The sequence below is a fragment of the Bombina bombina genome, chromosome 3 (genome assembly GCF_027579735.1).
Source record: "Bombina bombina isolate aBomBom1 chromosome 3, aBomBom1.pri, whole genome shotgun sequence".
NCBI classification, from domain to species: domain Eukaryota; kingdom Metazoa; phylum Chordata; class Amphibia; order Anura; family Bombinatoridae; genus Bombina; species Bombina bombina.
The window spans coordinates 1,191,728,302-1,191,749,409 of record NC_069501.1 but is presented as its reverse complement, the minus strand read 5'-3'; the positions used below and the strand labels follow the sequence as shown (position 1 = coordinate 1,191,749,409).

The 21,108-nt window shown below is 36.6% G+C and overlaps 1 protein-coding gene across 2 annotated transcripts in view; it reads left to right on the top strand.

Annotated features, from left to right (window-relative positions):
* The window catches only part of FAT3 (FAT atypical cadherin 3), a 637,515-nt gene that overhangs the window by 269,449 nt on the left and 346,958 nt on the right, over positions 1 to 21,108 (top strand). For both annotated transcript variants that reach the window (XM_053708624.1, XM_053708625.1), the window contains exon 3: positions 10,312 to 10,373. In XM_053708624.1, the coding sequence (XP_053564599.1) occupies positions 10,312 to 10,373 (62 nt within the window). The remainder of the gene's footprint in view (positions 1 to 10,311; positions 10,374 to 21,108) is intronic.

The following is a 21,108-nucleotide window of genomic DNA, read 5'->3' as shown; positions in this document are numbered from 1 at the left end:
ACTAGAACACCTCCGCTTATTGCTCAGGGAGGTTTTAGCGACTCTGGATGATTGTGACCCTATTGTAGTTTCCAGAGAAATTGTGTAAAATGGACAGATTTCTAGAGGTTCCTGCCTACACTGATGTTTTTCCAGTCCCTAAGAGGATTTCAGACATTGTTACTAAGGAGTGGGATAGACCAGGTATTCCGTTCGCTCCCCCTCCTACTTTAAAGAAAATGTTTCCCATATCAGACACCAGACGCTCGTGGCAGACGGTCCCTAAGGTGGAGGGAGCTATTTCTACCCTGGCTAAGCGTACAACTATACCTATTGAGGACAGTTGTGCTTTCAAAGATCCTATAGATAAAAAACTAGAGGGTGTCCTGAAGAAAATATTTGTTCATCAAGGTTTTCTTCTCCAACCTATAGCGTGCATTGTTCCTGTAACTACTGCAGCGTCCTTTTGGTTCGAGGCTCTGGAGGAGGCTCTTCAGGTTGAGACCCCATTAGATGATATTCTAGATAGAAATAGGGCTCTCAAGCTAGCTAATTCTTTCATTACAGATGCCGCTTTTCAACTGGCTAAATTAGCAGCGAAAAATTCAGGTTTTGCCATTTTAGCGCATAGAGCGTTATGGCTTAAGTCCTGGTCTGCTGATGTGTCATCAAAAGCTAAGCTATTAGCCATCCCTTTCAAGGGTAAGACCCTATTCGGGCCTGAACTGAAAGAGATAATTTCAGACATCACTGGAGGAAAAGGCCATGCCCTTCCTCAGGATAAGACAAATAAGATGAGGACCAAACAAAATAATTTTCGTTCCTTTCGGAACTTCAAAGGTGGTCCCTCTTCCTCTTCCCCTGCCGCAAAACAAGAGGGGAATTTTGCTCAATCCAAGTCAGTCTGGAGACCTAATCAGACTTGGAACAAGGGTAAACAGGCCAAGAAGCCTGCTGCTGCCACCAAGACAGCATGAAGGGGTAGCCCCCGATCCGGGACCGGATCTAGTAGGGGGCAGACTTTCTCTCTTTGCTCAGGCTTGGGCAAGAGATGTTCAGGACTCCTGGGCTTTAGAAATTGTAACCCAGGGGTATCTTCTGGATTTCAAAGATTCTCCCCCAAGGGGGAGATTCCATCTTTCTCAATTGTCTGTAAACCAGACAAAAAGAGAGGCGTTCTTACGCTGTGTAGAAGACCTTTATACCATGAGAGTGATCTGCCCAGTTCCGAAAACAGAACAGGGGCAAGGGTTTTACTCCAATCTTTTTGTGCTTCAAGATGGAGACCATTTGGACTATTTTGCCAATGATCCAGGAGGGTCAATATATGACCACCGTTGACTTAAAGGATGCGTATCTACACATCCCTATCCACAAAGATCATCACCAGTTCCTCAGGTTCACCTTTCTGGACAAGTATTACCAGTTTGTGGCTCTTCGCTTCGGGTTGGCCACAGCTCCCAGAATTTTCACAAAGGTGCTAGGGTCCCTTCTGGCGGTTCTAAGGCCGCGAGGCATAGCTGTGACGCCTATCTGGACGATATCTTAATCCAGGCGTCGACTTACCAACTAGCCAAGTCTCACACGGACATCGTGTTGGCTTTTCTAAGATCTCATGGGTGGAAGGTGAACGTAAAAAAGAGTTCACTTATCCCTCTCATAAGAGTTCCATTCCTGGGAACTCTGATAGATTCGGTGGACATGAAATTTTTTCTGACAGAGGTCAGGAAATCAAAGATTTTATCCATCTGCCGAGCTCTTCATTCCATTGTATGGAGATAATTGGCTTAATGGTAGCGGCAATGGACATAGTTCCATTTGCTCGCTTGCATCTCAGACCACTGCAACTATCTATCTATCTATTGGGTACTTATAGAGCGCGACCTAATCACCCGTGAGGGTCTCAAGGCGCTAAGGGAAGGTAGATAGGAGGAAAGGGGAGAGGGGGGAGGGGATGGGCGTTCAGTCGAAGAGCCATGTTTTGAGGTCCTTTCTGAACTTTATAAGGGAGGTGGATTGTCTGAGGTGCAGCGGGAGGATGTTCCATATCTTTGCTGCTATGTGGGAGAAGGATCTTCTGCCCGATGTGGCTTTGCTGATGCGGGGGATGACTGCGAGTGCTTGGTCAGCCGATCGTAGTTGTCTGGCGGGGGTGTAGAAATTTACGCGGTGGTTTATGTATTCGGGTCCGATGTTGTGTAAGGCCTTGAACGCGTGGGTAAGAAGCTTGAAGGTGATTCTCTTGTTGATGGGGAGCCAGTGAAGGTTCCTTAGGTGTTCGGTGATGTGGCATTGGAGGCGGATGTCGAGGATGAGTCTGGCTGAGGCGTTCTTTATACGTTGGAGTCTGATGGTGGAGCCGGCGTAGAGTGTGTTGCCATAGTCCAACCGGCTGCTGACAAGGGCGTAGGTGACTGTTTTCCTGGTTTCGGTATGGATCCACTTGAAGATTTTTCGTAGCAGGTGGAGGATGTGGAAACATGTTGAGGTGATGGCATTGATTTGTCAGTTCATGGAGAGTGACGAGTACAGGATGAAGCCTAGATTTTGTGCATGGTCGGTTGGGGTTGGAGGGTGACCGAGGGCTGTGGGCCACCAGGAGCCATCCCATGCGGATTTATTAGGTCCGAGGAGGAGGACTTCGGTTTTGTCTGTGTTCTACTCTTTGTATTCCAACAGTTTTTCCCTCACTCTCCGGGATCAAGAGGAGCTGCCTGGTCTTATTACACCCAATAAGAAGATCTTTCATCTCTCCTCAATTCGAGATTGTTTTTACGGACACATCCAGAAACTTATACGGTACCCGTTTTATTAGACTTAAAAGTCAAATTTTCTGACATTTCAACTGTTTTAACTATCCATTTCGGGATACTGTTTCTATCTTGGAAAGTTCTGTTTTTAGTTGCTATCTCTTCGGCTCGAAGAGTTTCTGAACTATCTGCATTGCAATGCGACTCGCCTTATCTTGTTTTCCATGCTGATAAGGTAGTTTTGCGTACCAAACCTGGATTCCTTCCTAAGGTTGTTACTAATAGGAATATCAATCAGGAAATTGTTGTTCCTTCTCTGTGTCCTAATCCTTCTTCTCAGAAGGAGCGTCTGTTGCACAACTTGGACGTGGTTCATGCTTTGAAGTTTTACTTGCAAGCGACCAAAGATTTCCGTCAAACATCTTCTTTGTTTGTTGTCTATTCTGGAAAACGTAGAGGTCAAAAAGCCACGGCTACCTCTCTTGCCTTTTGGCTGAAAAGCATCATCCATTTGGCATACGAGACTGCTGGACAGCAGCCTCCTGAAAGAATTACAGCTCACTCTACTAGAGCAGTGGCTTCCACATGGGCTTTTAAAAAATGATGCCTCTGTTGAACAGATTTGTAAGGCTGCGACTTGGTCTTCGCTTCATACCTTTTCCAAATTTTACAAATTTGATACCTTTGCTTCTTCGGAGGTTATTTTTGGGAGAAAAGTTCTTCAAGCAGTGGTGCCTTCTGTTTAACCATCTGTCTTGTCCCTCCCGTTCATCCGTGTCCTGTAGCTTTGGTATTGTATCCCACAAGTAAAGGATGAATCCGTGGACTTGTCTTACCTTATAGAAGAAAAGTAAATTTATGCTTACCTGATGAATTAATTTCTTCTATGGTAAGACGAGTCCACGGCCTGCCCTGTCATTTTAAGACAGATTATATTTTTTTTATTTAAACTCAGTCACCTCTGCACCTTGTAGTTTCTCCTTTTTCTTCCTGTACCTTCGGTCGAATGACTGGGGGGGGGGGGGTGGAGCTAAGGAAGGAGCTATATAGACAGCTCTGCTGTGGTGCTCTTTGCCACTTCCTGTTAGCAGGAGGATAATATCCCACAAGTAAAGGATGAATCCGTGGACTCGTCTTACCATAGAAGAAATTAATTTATCAGGTAAGCATAAATTTACTTTTTCTTATGTCTGAACCGGGAAAGTTTAACTTTGACTTTCATGTCCCATTTTAATGTATATTGCAATGTTCTTTTATTTTTCCTTAATCAAATATTTTGGACTAAATTACAAGTGGAGCGCTAATTTATCACCCGTTTACGGATGCACAACTAACCAACCATTATAAGTGGCTGTTTATTGCTACCGAGCTCGCAGTAGCAATTATTGTTCCGAAAATTAACCAGAGATCAGATCTCTGGTTAATTTTAAAAATTAAGTATAGTGTGGGTTTTTAAAATAAAAAAAAAGTTGGCATTTTTATTTTTTAAATAAAAAAAACTGCACAAAGCAGTTTTAAGGCTTAAATTGAGCGGATGTGGGGGTGTTAGAAAACCCCCCCAAAAAAACAGCACTGAAAAGTTCCTTTACATAGTGGTCTATGGGGAATGTGTGTTCCCTGTAAATATATATGTACAGTATATAAACACATGAATATAAATACATATATATTTAAAATCTGCTGCCCCTCGCTGCGCGACTTACCCCCTTTGCTGTGCTAGGTTTGAGGCTCCCATTGGAGCCTATGGAAGCTTCCTCGCATTCGCTTAGCACCTAACTTGTAATACTAGCACACATTTGCGTGTGCTGGTATTGCTAAGTTTCGCGCAAATACACTTTAGCAGAAGCAATATTTTGCACTCTACTTATTATCTAGCGCTTAATGGCGGATTAAAATCTTGAAGTTAATATCCCTTTAACAAAATGTTATCATTATTTTGGGTACATACATTACTCAAATACAGAAAAAATAAACTGTTCGTTGCCATGTGACATATAACATGAGAAAAGAAAACAATAATATTACATTGCAGCTGACATAATGTTATAGGTCTGTGTTTGTTATATTTGTTAAATTCCCTTTTGTATAATAAAATACACAATTCACACTTGCAACCAAGCGCGTAACGCCACGGTTTGCACGTAACGTTTCCATACCCTGACAGCTTGCTGATAAAGAAGCAATACGCTATTGCAGTGTGTGCCAAAACCTATTACCGCACACTCGTGCGAGTGTGATGACAGCCCTGCTAAGCTTCACCACCTCCCAGGTGACTGGAGAATTCCTAGATATTTTCCTACACGTCTTAATCTCCATAACTTGCTACGAGAAAGTGATGATTGAAACAAAAAAGCCAAGAAAAATAATATCAATATATAACATAAGACATGGAATGGACAGAGTATTACGTTGTAATTTATGTTTTTTTAAAACAGTCTTAGACGTCATAAAATATAAGTTTCTTCTTCTGAGTCTTATCATTTAACTGTATTTATACCACGTACCTCTCTTTTAGGGCCCCATTCTAAAAAGCTCTCTGGGCTGGTGAGATTTTATAAAAAATGCACAAAGGAGGCATAGTCTTAGATTTTATAAAAATGATTGGCAGAACTTCTATTTCCCTGGTGGACTTATATAAAGCCACTTTTTACCCTGAAAACAATGTCTAAACATTGGCGTTCCATGACATATATGAAATTCTCTCAAATACCAGCGGAATTCTGTAAACATGTATTCCCTACAGATTTCATTGTTTTTTTCTCGCAACTTAAAAGGTGGCGAGCTTTTATCAAAAATACTAAAAAAAATATTTATCTGAAAGGAAAACCAATGCATATGAAAATAACAGAGAACTGAAGATACAGTGCCCTCACCGATAGCATGACTAAGGGATTGGCTCCTAAAATGTCGCTATTGTTATTGTCTATATAAAATAAATATATTTCTTATGCTGTCACCCACCCTTTCATTTTGATTCACAGTGCACTGAAAACAGCATAAATTGATCTGTATTAGGTGTAATATTAAACTTTAAACATACAACTGAGTCTCCTCTGTACTTCGTCTACCATTGCAAAATTGTACCTAACAGAGAACTCTCATTATTTCTATGGGTGACAGCTCGCCACTCGCAGGGACAGACACTTTTTTTAATAGAATTCCATGAGGGCTTCTCCTGTGAGTGTCAGCATGGAAACCACAAACTTTAATGAATAGACCCCTTAGTGCACAATTATTCAAAATGCACAAGGTGGAACCACGGAACCCAGGAGGTATTTGACATGGGTGGCACACAGGAGAGCACATTTAGTCTAAAAGTTTTTTGTTTGTTTTTTAAAGAAATGACTCTGGTCATATGTCCCATTTACTGGGTATCAATATGCTCTTGTGTGAAGTCTCAGTATGCTGAACTTTAATGTTTAAGATTGCTGACACTAGTTGGGTTTAGACTTTAGGAACCAAATGTTGGGGAGGTATTATTTCATTCTTGTACCCAGCACAGTGTCTTACACTGGCCATGACTATAGGGCAGCATCTTTAGCTCACAACAATTTAGTGAATGGTGATATATTCATGGGTGATCAATTTGTGCCAACATTTCAATAGTAATTAATTGGAAAGAAACCTTATTTGATGCCTTTTTAAAAAATAAATAAAAATATAAATATTTTAGTTTGATTAATAAATAATTTTAAAAAAACAACAACAACCATTTGGGATAAAATAGTCTTATATTGCTAGCTTTAATTTAAAAGGCAGCAAAGGTGCTGGTTATAAGTACTTAGCTAAACCATTGTGGGAAAGTGAAGATCAGAAGAAGAAAAAAAATTGCAACTTTGCGCTCTTGTGCAATGCTGCCCCTGCCTGCACACAGCCAATCAAGTGCGGGCAGGAGCTGTCAATCTCTCCGGTCAGATGAGACCGGGGAGATTGAAATTCGTCTAAGAGGTGGCAAAGAGGTGAAGGAAGCAGAGGTCTGATGACCGCTGCTTCATAAATACGGACTGCAGGTTCTCTTGTGAGAACCTGCAGCCGTAGGGGGGCAAAGGCTGGCGAAGCCTTTGATAAATCAACCTTTTTAAAATGCAAGAAACAGTGCAATCATAATGTTCTAGCAAATTAGATTTTATTTTTTAACCTTTATGTCCTTTAATATAAAGAAACAAAATCTAAAGTTACTTTTAACTTATATTTTCATAAAATAAGCAACCAATTCTAGCAACTTGTGTAAATATTTGTTAACATATTTTCCAGATTAGTAAAACAATAATTTACTGCAATCTGCAGTGTACGCGTCCTGCGTTTAACCTGTTGGCTAGAATCAGGTCTACATGTGTTTTGGCTGTGGAATGCTCAAATACTAGTGTAATCATTGTAACATTATTTTTTTTGTAGTAGCAACATTGTACAAATATACCAGCTTGCTCTAAAAAAAAAGATATTACAAATGAGAACAATTACATTAATATGTGTCTCTAAATCTATAGCAGTCTTGAGATTAGTGAAGTTCTTTTGTGCTACACTCTAGTACTGAACAACTTTGGTGTCACGCTGATAGATGCTTGCATATTGAGTAGGAATGGCCTAAAAGCAATGTTTTTTTTTCTGAAATAGTGATGTCATTTAGCAACAGGTGTTAAGGTGACTTATTTATCACAGATTTCTTAAGTAATCTATGTTCTGAACAAAGAATAATGCAAGGACCACAGGCTTAACTGCAGTGAATAGCTTTATTTGAATACAGTTATAGCTTTTTAAAACTGAATTGGCTAAGCTTGTTTATTTTTTTGGAACTCGGATGCAGAGTCTATAATACAAAAGCAAGTACAAGTAGATTTTTTTTTTTTCTGCAGTGTTCCCATTTGGACTGCTAAGTAGTACACTTCTCTCCTCTGGTAATCAATATGCAGCAAAGAAACATTCTTATGCACAGTTATATATGATTATGTTTCCCTGGCACCTAAAACAGCAACATCTGGTACATGTTGTAGTGTACATACATAGATGCTTTCAAGTCAACTTTGTTGCTTAATTTAGAATAAGAAAATATGTATTCAATAAAAAGTCAGTCTATAGACTGTATAGTCTGAGTGAGTATATGCAGATTTGCCTATGATTAAATTAAATCTTCCTTTAAAGAAGTTATTATATAATATATATAAAAAACCATGCACAATTGGTTTCCAAATGTTGACATTAATTTGTCTTGAAAAAAAAGCCTGTTTTTCATTTTGTAAGCAGTATCTAGCTCCATAGTTATTTTACAAAATCAAATATAATGTAAATACATACTTTATTACCGATATAGAGTCAGATTACAAGTGAAGCACAAAATATTGCTTTCGTGAGGGCAATATTTGCGCTCCACTTAGTAGAATACCAGTGCACACAAATGTGGCCTCGCGTTCGCATTGCACGGAAGCTTTGCGCTCAGCGCCAATGGGAGCCTCGTTCTCATTTCGTTAGACATGACATGAGAACCTAGCACAATATATACATATATATTTATGTGTTTACATGTGTATATACACATATTAACACATAAATATTTATGTATATAAGTATATGCCTATATATTTACAGGGAACAAACAGTCCCCATAGACCTCAATGTAAAGGCACTTTTCAGTGCATTTTTTTTTTTTTTTCTAACAGCCCAACACCCGCCAACTTTAACCTCTCATAACTGCTTCTTGCAGTTACTCTTTAAAATATAAAAATGCTAGAATTTGTATTTTATTAAGAACTCAACTACACTGTATTTTGGGGGCAATTTAGGGTGGCATCTTGAAAATTAACCAGAGATCTGATCTCTGGTTAATTTTCAGAGTGCTAATTGCTACTGTGAGATCATTGTTCACAATAACCAGCAACTTTTAATGGCTGGTTGTTTATCGCGTGCCCGTAAACAGGCAAATTTAACCATTTACAGTAAATTGTAATCTAGCCGATTTTGCTGTATGAATTAAATTATCTTCCAGTTTAAGGGGCTAGATTATGAGTGGCGTGCTAGCTGTTGTGCGAGAGCGAAAAGGGGTTTATCACTTTTTTGTGTGCATCGGAAGTAGTGCGCATGTATTACAAGTTGAAAGCAAATGCATTCACTCAAGTACACTAGCTGTTGTGCGAGAGCAAAAAGAGGTTTATCACTTTTTTGTGTGCATCGGAAGTAGTGCGCATGTATTACAAGTTGAAAGCAAATGCATTCACTCAAGTACACTAGCTGTTGTGCGAGAGCAAAAAGAGGTTTATCACTTTTTTGTGTGCATCGGAAGTAGTGCGCATGTATTACAAGTTGAAAGCAAATGCATTCACTTGAGCGCAATAGAATTTAACGCATGTCAGGACAACACAACTTTAGAGCTCTGGTTGCCTGTTATGCTTGACTAAAAAGTTGCACAAAAACATCAAAAATATATTTAATAGTACAGTTACACTCATAATAACACTATTTAATAAGAAATATTTAAGAAGTTATAAAGGCTTCAAGATATGGGGTCTCGATGTATTAGGGGGAAAAAAAGCAGGCAAAGGGCTTTAACACAGAGATACATACAGATTTATGTGTAAAGATATATATGTATGTATGTATACAGTACGTGTATATATGTGTGTAGATATGTATGTACCGTTCACCTTTATTCTAGTCCTAAGTGTCTACAGTTTCATATAGGATTAGTGACCATATCTAAACAAGGCTCACTGGTCAGTCTCTTTTCTCTTTCAAAAACAAACCAGAAATGCAATATAAAATACTATGGGCTAAATTACAAGTGGCATGGTATATTTATTTTTTGCGATCGCCAAAACTCCGCTAGAGTTAAGCATTCTGCGCTAGTCAGGTTGTGTTCGTATTAAAAGTTTCAAATAACTTATTTTGTGCTAGCGGTAACCAAAATTGAGCGTAAAGTCGAAAATTGCGATCATGCTTTTGCATTCCCCCATAGAATTTAATGCAGAAAAAAAGTGGGGAAAAAACACCCACTCTCTTGCGCAAACACTATAGCATTTTCTCAACTGCGCTAACCCGACATGAAAATATAAATATTTCATATTCCAATGTTTTTAACATAACGGAATATGTTTAATTTATTCATAAATAAATATTTCTACATATATCTGATGTTTTTTTTAAACTAATATATATTACTTGTAATATCAGCACAATTAAATCTGATCACGAAAAGACGATATCGCTTGTACAAAACCGTTTGCACCTCACTTTTAATCTACCCCTATATTTGTAAAGGGTCTTCTAAAAGAAAGGGTTTTTTTATCCCTTTTTATTCATGGCGAAGAGAGATAACTTGAAGTGTGAATCTCAAGTAAACAACTTCTGATCTTGTTATATAAAGTATTTCTGAATATATATCGAGTTAATCTCCACGGGCACTGTACAAATTGAATAATTTAAGAATGCTGCAATATCTTTCTATACAAATGATTGAAATTAGAGCATGCATTGATCCAAGAGGTTTAAAGTGTGGTATTAAGATAGCCACAAATTACTTAACAACGTTTCAGATTGCTGGCTTGATGATTTGAAAACTTAATGGTATCTTTTTTTTTTTCTTTTCACTCAGGTCTCGTTACCACAACATCAAGAAAGTTGGACCGAGAACAACAGTCAGAACATTTTCTTGAGGTAAAGCTTTATCTAATAGAACATTCATTAACACTTTATTTTCCAGGACAAGTTATTGTATCCCTTTCTATGAGCCAGCTTATTAAATGTAGCATTATACAGATTCCCTTACTCGGTGTTAAAGGGATATTGATCAGAAAACATTTCTATCACCCATATGAAAGGGCAGCATTTTTTGCTGAAGTATAATAATTTTTAAATATATAGTTACACTAATACATTAGAATAACATTAATAATAATAATGTTTGCTTCATTCTGAGGACCCAATCATCTAAAATTTGCTGGATGGGACGTAAAAAAAAGCCTCACTGACATTTGGAGGTGCTTCCCTTATGGAACTCTCTAAAAAAAAGAGGAGTGTCCCTGCAAGTTGCAAGATGCCTACAATAGAAAGTAATGGAGATCACTAGAAAGGGAAACTTTGCTGGTGAGAGAGACGTTAGCTGGGATCAGGGGACGCACTCTAAAAACTGATGCCAATGTATATCCGATTACCCTGTTTTCTGAGTATTTTACAATCTCTCTTTTCATATACATATGTTTTTCTATTAGGGTGCTAAGTGCCCTGCGTATTTTGATACAATCATGCCACCTTTCAGTTTGAGTGATAAAACAGTGATATATGCAAGGGAAATGTTTAGAGAATATGCAGAGATCTGGCAAATTCTTTTTAGCTACACCCATGGATTACCCTGTCCAAAGCTGGATTGGCCAAGAGATTTCATGGTGGGCTGGAGCTACAATTTGCTGGTCTGGTGATGCAACTGTATTATCTCTCTTTCCTCTTCTGAGCCATACGTATTAAAGCCACAAAGTATTTCCATATTATTTTCTAGAGTACAATATAGCATTTTAGTAGCCCTCCTTTGAATGGTTACTGTTTTTTAATCAAGTCACACTGTGAGACAGTGACACACTGCTTTGAGTGTCTTCTACAGGTCACACAATGGATAATATTTTTCACACTGTGAAAGGAAATCATGGATGAGATTGGGTTGTAGGGTATCTATATAAGAACAATCTTTTTTTTTCTTCTTTCACTACAAATAATATTATTTAATTCTGGGGAAAAAAAGTAGGGGAAGCAGTAATCCCCTTGAAATTGTGTATTGTACGTACTCAATGTAAAATAGGGCTTGTTTTTACATTTTTTCAGGGCTGTTTTTTTATTCCCAGTCCAGCCCTGACCCTGTCAACTACTATGACACCTAGATTACGAGTTTTGCGCTTAACAGAGTGCGAAAATAACGGCAAAAAATTGCGTTATTGCACTCTCCATAGCGCTGCCATTATGAGTTACTGAAAAACCTCCTTGTGCGTTATGATTAAGCTCCATACCACACAAAAGCCAAGGGCTGAGTTTACGTGCTCGTGCATGCTTTCCCCCATATGGGGAAAAAGTGTTAGAAAAAAACTAACACCTGTGATCGCGGAATGGAGATCGCCGTAATGCAACCCCATTGATGTTTAGAGGAAAATAAAGTTACATTTAAACCTAACACCTTAACATAAACCCCTAGTCTATACACCCCTAATCTGCCATCCCCCGACATTCCCGACACTAATACAAGTTATTAACCCCTATTCCGCCGCTCCCCAACATCGCCGACAGTAATAAAATTTATTGACCCCTATTCCACCGCTTCCCGACACCGCTGACGCTAATAAAATTATTAACCCCTAATCAGTCGCTTCCCGACATTGCCGACACTAATAAATGTTATTAACCCCTAATCTGCTGCCCCCAACATTGCTGACACCTAAATAAACCTATTAACACCTAAACCACTGGCCCCCCACATCGCCAACCCTATAATAAAGTATTACCCCCTAAACCGCCAGCCCCCCACATTGCAAAACACTAAATTAAACTATTTACCCCTAAACCTAACACCCCCCTAACTTTAAATTAAAATTACAATAGAACTATCTTAAAAAAAATAAAAACTTACCTGTGAAATAAGAAAAACTAAGTTTAAACTATAAATTAACCTAACATAACTATGCCATTATGAGTTACTGAAAAACCTCCTTGTGCGTTATGATTAAGCTCCATACCACACAAAAGCCAAGGGCTGAGTTTACGTGCTCGTGCATGCTTTCCCCCATATGGGGAAAAAGTGTTAGAAAAAAACTAACACCTGTGATCGCGGAATGGAGATCGCCGTAATGCAACCCCATTGATGTTTAGAGGAAAATAAAGTTACATTTAAACCTAACACCTTAACATAAACCCCTAGTCTATACACCCCTAATCTGCCATCCCCCGACATTCCCGACACTAATACAAGTTATTAACCCCTATTCCGCCGCTCCCCAACATCGCCGACAGTAATAAAATTTATTGACCCCTATTCCACCGCTTCCCGACACCGCTGACGCTAATAAAATTATTAACCCCTAATCAGTCGCTTCCCGACATTGCCGACACTAATAAATGTTATTAACCCCTAATCTGCTGCCCCCAACATTGCTGACACCTAAATAAACCTATTAACACCTAAACCACTGGCCCCCCACATCGCCAACCCTATAATAAAGTATTACCCCCTAAACCGCCAGCCCCCCACATTGCAAAACACTAAATTAAACTATTTACCCCTAAACCTAACACCCCCCTAACTTTAAATTAAAATTACAATAGAACTATCTTAAAAAAAATAAAAACTTACCTGTGAAATAAGAAAAACTAAGTTTAAACTATAAATTAACCTAACATAACTATTCTAATAAAATACAAAATCTACCAATTAAAAACCTAAATAAAAAATGTAAAAAACCTAACACTACAAAAAAATTAAAAAATCTAACATTACAAAAAATAATAAACACTAAATTACGAAAAATAAAAAACTCTTAAGATTACAAAAAATAATAATCGAAATGATCAAAAATAAAAACAATTACACCTAATCTAATAACCCTATAATAATAAAAAAAGCCCCCCCCCCCCAATAAAAACACCCCCTAGCCTACAATAAACTACCAATAGCCCTTAAAAGGGCCTTTTGTAGGGCATTGCCCTAAGTTAAACAGCTCATTTACCTTAAAAAATAACTAAGTTCCGCCTAAAATTAAAGCCCCCACCCAACCAACCCCCAAAATAAAAAAAACTAACTCTCTAAAAAAATCCTAAGCTACCAATTGCCCCTAAAGGGGCATTTGTATGGGTATTGCCCTTAAAGGGACATTTAGCTCTTTTACGGCCCTTAAAAGGGCATTCAGCTCTTTTACAAGTGCCCATCCCTTATCTAAAAAAAAAAACACCCCAAAAAAATTACAAAAAACCTAACAATAACCCCATAAAATTTACTCATGGTTCCTGAAGTACGAACATCCATCTTCATCCAGGCGGGACACCTTCATCGACACCTTCATCCATCTCGGAGACGTCTTCTATCTTCATCCCGGTGGCGCAGAGTGGAGTTATCCTGGAGGGCGATGACATCCTGCACGGAGCGTCCTCTTCATATGATCACCGCCGTACACTGAAGTTGAATGCAAGGTACCTGTTTTAAAATGGCGTATCTTGCATTCCTATTGATTCTTCAAATCAGCCAATAGGACGAGAGCTTCTTAAATCCTATTAGCTGTTCAAAACAGCCAATAGGATGGAATCCAGGGAAACTTTTTTTACAATGACATACAAAAAAATACACTTTAAAGTTTGTATTATAAATGTGAATTTCACAGTGTTTGTTGCATGTACAGTATAGTTTACTGTGTAATTTATTATTTTGTTTCCCTGCCTAATTTTAATACAAGCTTTAATTTATCAAAAATATATGATTTTTAACAAACTAGTTACAATTTTTAATGCTATTTTATCAGTTCACTTTTTACTGCATCTTTTTATTTCAATATTTTATTTATTCATTTCATACTTTTTTTGTAAACTCCTTTTGTTTGTGAGCTATATTTTAATACATACTTTTCTTGCAGGGAATGCCCCTTTGCTATACGCACTGTTCTCAATGTATAAACTGCCTTTCAAGAATTTGGCCAAGGGCTTCACAGTACTGGGGAGATTTCTTAGAGAATTGTATAAGCCCAGAGACATTTAGATAATTGGGTCCTAATTGTCATTGGCTTGTAAACCTGCTTACTGTATTTATCAGCCAATAAATATTAGAATAAAATTCTCAACTGATATTTAAAGGGACACTGAAACTACATTTTTTCTTTCATGATTCAGATAGAGCATGTAATTTTAAGCAACTTTCTAATTTACTCCTATTATCAATTTTTCTTCGTTCTTTTGCTATCTTTATTTGAAAATGAAGGCATCTAAGCTTTTTTATTAGTTCAGATTTCTGAACAGCACTTTTTTATTGGTGGATGAATGTATCCACCAATCAGCAAGAACAACCCAGGTTGTTCACCAAAAATGGACCAGCATCTAAACTTACATTCTTGCATTTCAAATAAAGATACCAAGAGAATGAAGAAAATTTGATAATAGAAGTAAATTAGAAAGTTGCTTAAAATATCATGCTCTATCTGAATCACAAAAGAAAAAATTTGTGTTCAGTGTCCCTTTAAGTTTCAAATAAAATGGAAATAGCTTTTGACATCACATTGTTTTATGCAAAAACAAACAAATAAATAAATTTAGATTTATTTAGGCAATTTATGAGCACACATTTACATGTACATTTATAAACATATGTGCAATAAATAGTGGTCTCATCAGAAAAAGACACCTCATCCATTACATAATTAGTGCAGAAGTCATTTGCATATGTCCTCTTTTACCACTATTGTCTTGTCAATTATTGTAGTGAATGATTACATATATAGTGAGTCACTGGGGAATATGTGTAGCTGGTTGAATGTGTGTTGTCACAGCAGGGCATTTACAGCTAACAAACACTGTACTGCTATATGATTTGTCAAAGACACCTTCTGAACACTAATGAGCTGACTCCTATCTTAACCCCCTGCCGGAGACAAACCTATACCCATGATATATTTTGTTACCATTTAAAAGGACATTTATTTCATTAAAGGGACAGCAAACACAATGTGATTACAATACATTTCTTTTGTATAACATAGTCAAGACTTAAAGTGAATATAAATTTTTCAGGTTTGGATGATATAGTTTTGTAGAGAATCATCCGATTAAGCATACCGCCACAATAATTTTGTAATAAAAGTTATCATTTCGTTTGAATTTTATATACTAAATATCGATAATTTACTTTACCCGCTCCTCCCACTCACTGTTTGCTAATTCTCCTCCATATTACGTAAACAGCGGTCCCACCCGCTGTTTACGCATCGGCACTGCGCGCTCCCGTGTAGATTTTCCATTGCACATGCGTTACTCCTGTTTCCGTTGCATTCACAATATGAACATAGTTGGTCAGATAGATAAGATAGATAAGACAAAGTACCTATATACGGAGCCCTTTCATATCCACTAATACAAGCGGTACAATAGTTAGGAAATGAAAGGACTCCGTATAAAGTTCTATTGCGACGCCGTATTTAGTTCTATTGTGCATGCGCAAAATGTGCACGAGCTTACAATAGATGAGCTTTGCACCGCAAATGAACGCATGCGCAATAAGGACTTATTACGTCATGGTAAGGGGGTGGGTCCCCCTGTGGTTAGAGCCGTTATTGGCTATGAAGACGTCCATCAAAAACTACAGGAACGGAGCGCGAATGCCGGGAGGAGGATGAGTTTAGCGAAAATTATTAGAAGATATTGAAAATACAGGTAACGATGTAAAATCTTAGGAATTGATGAATGAAAGTCAAGTTTTTTTATTGACAACTAGTACACAGGTGTTTAGACAGGAGGCTGACTTTACAATCACTTTAAAGGAACACTAAGCACGTTTAGATAATGGAAGTGAATTGGAAAGTTGTTTAAAATTGTTTACTCCATCTGAATCATGAAAGTTTAATTTTAAATTTACTGCCCCTTTAATGTTTTTAAAACAGATTACCATTATTATTTTTTTTATATATATATTTTTTTATTTTCAAATTCACCACGAAAACAAAATATACTTAGAACAGAAACAGAGTATCGTCACGCAGGGCAGAATCATCAGTAACAATGTTAGCAACAGAAAAAGACCTGTTGAAGGTCTCCTCTTACCTCAGTACATTTTGACAGTTTCTCACAGCGCTACTTCATGTGTGCCATATAGATAAGATTGTGCTCACTCCCGTGGAGTTAAAGGGGCAGTCTTCAGAGGCTTAGCTTCAGGGAACTCAGAGGTAAAAAGTATATTAATATAACAGTGTTGGTTATGCAAAACTGGGGAATGGGTAATAAACTAATTATCTATATTTTTAAGCAATACAAATTTTAAAGTAGAGTTTCCCTTTAGAAATTAAATTTGCAGTTCAACATCAGAGCAATCTTTAGAAATCTATTTTGGCAAAAGAGAGTATGACATAATTGTATTTAAAAGAAAGAATTTGGACATTGTCCAAAGTGAAATGGGATTATCTTCACAAGAGGCTATGCTTTGAGTTGTACTCCCCCAGTGAGTTACTCTGAAGAGTGTTTTTGTTACTTATTTATAAAAATGTATCTTTTGGTAGAAATATAAATTCAGTTTAGCAGTTTGAAATTTGTAACAAGAAGATAATTTATTAGCCAAAGTTCTTGTTAAATTAATTTTAATTAGGTGGGTTTTGATTTACAGTTTGTTGTTATGAAATGTGCAGATCTTTTTTTAGACTTGAATTCTATAAGTTTATTATCAGCATAAATGGCAGCATTTTAATATTGCAATACAACAATGCACTCTGGGTGTCTTGTAAATATTATCATTATTCATTCAACAACGAATGGATGTTTAAATGTCACAAAACCATTGAAATAAATAGAAGGATTCACAAATTGCATGAACAATAGAAAACAGCCTTACTATTGGTCCTCTAGGGGTAACAAAGCATACGCACATCAGAGCAATTTTAAACCCCACTGTACTGCAATTAATCTGCAAGTATTAGAAGTTAAATAGACAGAATTGATCATAGTCAATAAATATGTAGCATATAGCTGTGTGTGTATATATATATATATATATATATATATTTATTATTATTATTATTATTATATATTTTTTTTTTAATAAAAGACAGTTCTGATGGAAGCAAAGACTTATATTATCACATAATAACCATTAATCATTAAAGGGACCAACAAAATGCAATAAGACAATGCTTCAATACGAGCACATTTTTATTGTTTGTCTATAATTCTGGGTATAAAACATAGTAGTAAATTTATTAAGCAGAAGAGGCCCTACTGGTTGTAGGTTCACTTTTGCAAGCCTGGAACCACAATTTATAAAGCAACCAGGACTGACTTAAAAATCAACCTGGACTGATACAACATTGGTGATTGACAAGTCATGCTATCATGTAATTGGTTGTGTGAGAGAAGAAGGACAGCACTGCACAAGTAACTGCTCGTGCAATGATAAAACTCTCCTTGTGATGATGGACTAACACAGTAGCTGATCTTCTCAACAGATTACCTTAGTGCAAAAATGTTGTTGACGCCTTCCAAAGGTAACTCAGTAGTAAGTAATAGTAATAATATACATGTTGCTCTGTATAATGATATTTAGGATAGATAAGATAGATAGATAGATAGATAGTTAAGATGATAGATAGTTAAGGTGATAGATAGATAGATAGATAGATAGATAGATAGATAGATAGATAGATAGATGATAGATAGTTAAGGTGATAGATAGATAGATGATAGATAGTTAAGATGATAGATAGTTAAGGTGATAGATAGATAGATGATAGATAGTTAAGGTGATAGATAGTTAAGATGATAGATAGATAGATAGATAGATAGATAGATGATAGATAGTTAAGGTGATAGATAGATAGATAGATGATAGATAGTTAAGGTGATAGATAGATAGATGATAGATAGTTAAGATGATAGATAGTTAAGGTGATAGATAGATAGATGATAGATAGTTAAGGTGATAGATAGTTAAGATGATAGATAGATAGATGGATAGATAGATATGCTTTAATGTCCTTTTTATGCAATTACATAATTTAAACAGCATAAAAGAATACATTTTTAAATGGACGTCTAAAAGAAAGAGTTTTTCTTTTGTATTTATGGCAAAGAGAGATAATTTGAATCATGAATCACAAGCAAACAATTTCTGATCTAGTTAGATATACCTGCAACCTATCATTAGCATTGCTAGTGCTTCTCTTTTTCTTTGCAAGATATTAGGTATTGTGAAACCAATATATAAGTCAGTGGCAAGAACATCCACTAATGAAAAGTTAGAAAAGACAGGTGAAACGGGCATCAATTAATTTTGAGCATGATCTTACCTTAAAGGGAAAGTAAATAACTTCAGATTTTAGTGTAAAATGTTTAGGTATTTGTAGTAAAACTATGTTGCAATATAATTGCATTATTCATTTTGCCTCCTATTCTTGTAATTTAGCCATGAAAATTATGGCTTTTCTAATTCCCAGAATTGGAGAATCACACTGTGGATTTCTCAAGACTAACCCTACAATATACCTTTCCCTAACTGGCTTCAGTAGATGACCACTCCAAAAAATGCAGTTTCTACTAACATAATGACTGTGGCTAGCTTTATCAGCTGCAGACTCAAGCACAGATTGGTTCCTCCAAATGTGGCAAGTGAGGAGCGGAGTTTAGCAACTGAAAAACAATTGCAGCAAACCATATCTGTGTTTTAAATATTTACTTATTATTATTCTATTGCACGATTACAGATACAAATAAGTGTTTAATGTTCTTTTTAACAAAGAGCCACCCCAGCATCCCTAATGATCATTCATGTATCTAGCCCTCATCTTTTTTTTTAAATTTCTTTTTCTTAAATAATTATTAAACAGTAGCCAGTATCACCAAACGAGCATACACACAAGCACATGTGCATAAACTCATAGCCACAGCTTTAGTAATACTGTTAACCCCTTTGATGCACATGATGAGCTATAGCTCGTCATGCACATTGCAGCCTGCAGGTGCATGATGAGCCATTTTCTTGATGTACGGGGATAGCAATTAAAATGTTGTTTTGGGTAATGCCCCGCACTAGTGCTGGGTAACCATTGGTGGCCTAGTTGGCGGCACTCCCAGGCTTCTTAAGAGTGACGGTGATGTCACCTCATGTGCTCGTGGTGATGTCACAAAGGGGCAGAGCCAGGAAGCTCAGTGTAGCTGCTAGGGAGCTGGGTGGGGGGAAGTACTTCAAACCCTCAATCTCAGCTCCCTTAGCAGCTGCAAACCTCAAACACCCCTCATTTGAAAGACAATTACCTGCTCTTTAAAATAATGTTGGTCACAGTTGATGTTTTAAAAGTAAAGTAAAATAAAACACATGGGAACTTGCTTGGGAATGGGATATTATATACATAATAAAAAAAAATCTAGTATTTCTTGAGACCATAAATAAAGTTAATTTTCTAGTAGACAAATCCCTATATTAAATAAAAAATATTCATTTTGTCTGCATAGTCAGGTGATCACTGTAGTTACAGTGAATATGTTGCAAGAACAAAAGAGCTTTTATTTCTGTACTGCACAATTGCGCCTCTCTAATCTACTGTATATTATAAACTCCGAAAGCCCATATTTCTTTTGTGTCTACCCTTAATGAAAATTGTGTAAGTTGATCACAGTCATATTAGTGGTCAGTGGGCTATTTTCTATATTATTTACTAAAATCTAAGCAAAAATTATACATATTTGTACAGTTTTTTGCTGCAGATATCTTACATGCCATGAATTATAAATATAACAATGATATATTGTAAATCTCTTAGACCTGCTTAAAAGAAACACACACAAAAAAACAACAACTGTATATCATTTGTGTGGGTCACTCAATGAAATTTGACTTAAAATAGGGTTTAATTGTACAGGACTTGGGTATAAAAAAAGGCTTAGCAATGAAAGAGTTAAAAAAAAAAGGTTTACTAAGCTGATATATGACTTCAGAATTCCTTCCTTTCCTGATTTCTGCTTTGCAAGCATTTTACTTATTTTCTGAGTGGTTAATCTTGCATTAGAAAGGAATAAATAAAAAAAACCTTGTCAAGGTAAAGTTTTTAAAAACTTGCTAATCAACAGTAGAAACATGCATTGCTGATGCATCCTCTTAGCAGACCTTTTTATGTCTCCAATTATGATCTTTTTTCCCATTTTACTTTTTTTGTTGTGGCACCATGGAGTTTATCTGTGTGTAAATTAGCAGACTTTTGACAGTTTTCCAAATGACTTCTGATTCCTGTCAGGAAAGTTATAGAAAAAGGAGTCTGTGTAAATAAAAGCTTATTTCATGATTTCTAATGAGGATTGCAAAGGCAAAAAAAAAAAAAGATTAAATATTTATGAGGTCTTTGATTTTATGTATTCCCCAAGAGTGCTTTGATCATCTGTTTAGAGAAAGATTTCACCTCAAATGTATGTCCCAGACAAAGAAATATAAATTGGTCAAATAACAAAATGCTAAATCAGAAGAAAATTCCACACACCTTCAGCAATATTATAGCAGAATTATCATCACTATTTGACAGTTAAATGGGACTACAGTAATGAAAAGCTGAGTTAGAAAAATGATAAGAAAAGAGGTGTGTCCAAAGGCTTTTCATCTAGTCATATATTGTTATAAATGCTTAAAGGAACAGTAAACAGCTTGTTATTACATTTCTGTTGTGTTTCTATAGAATAATATGTCTTA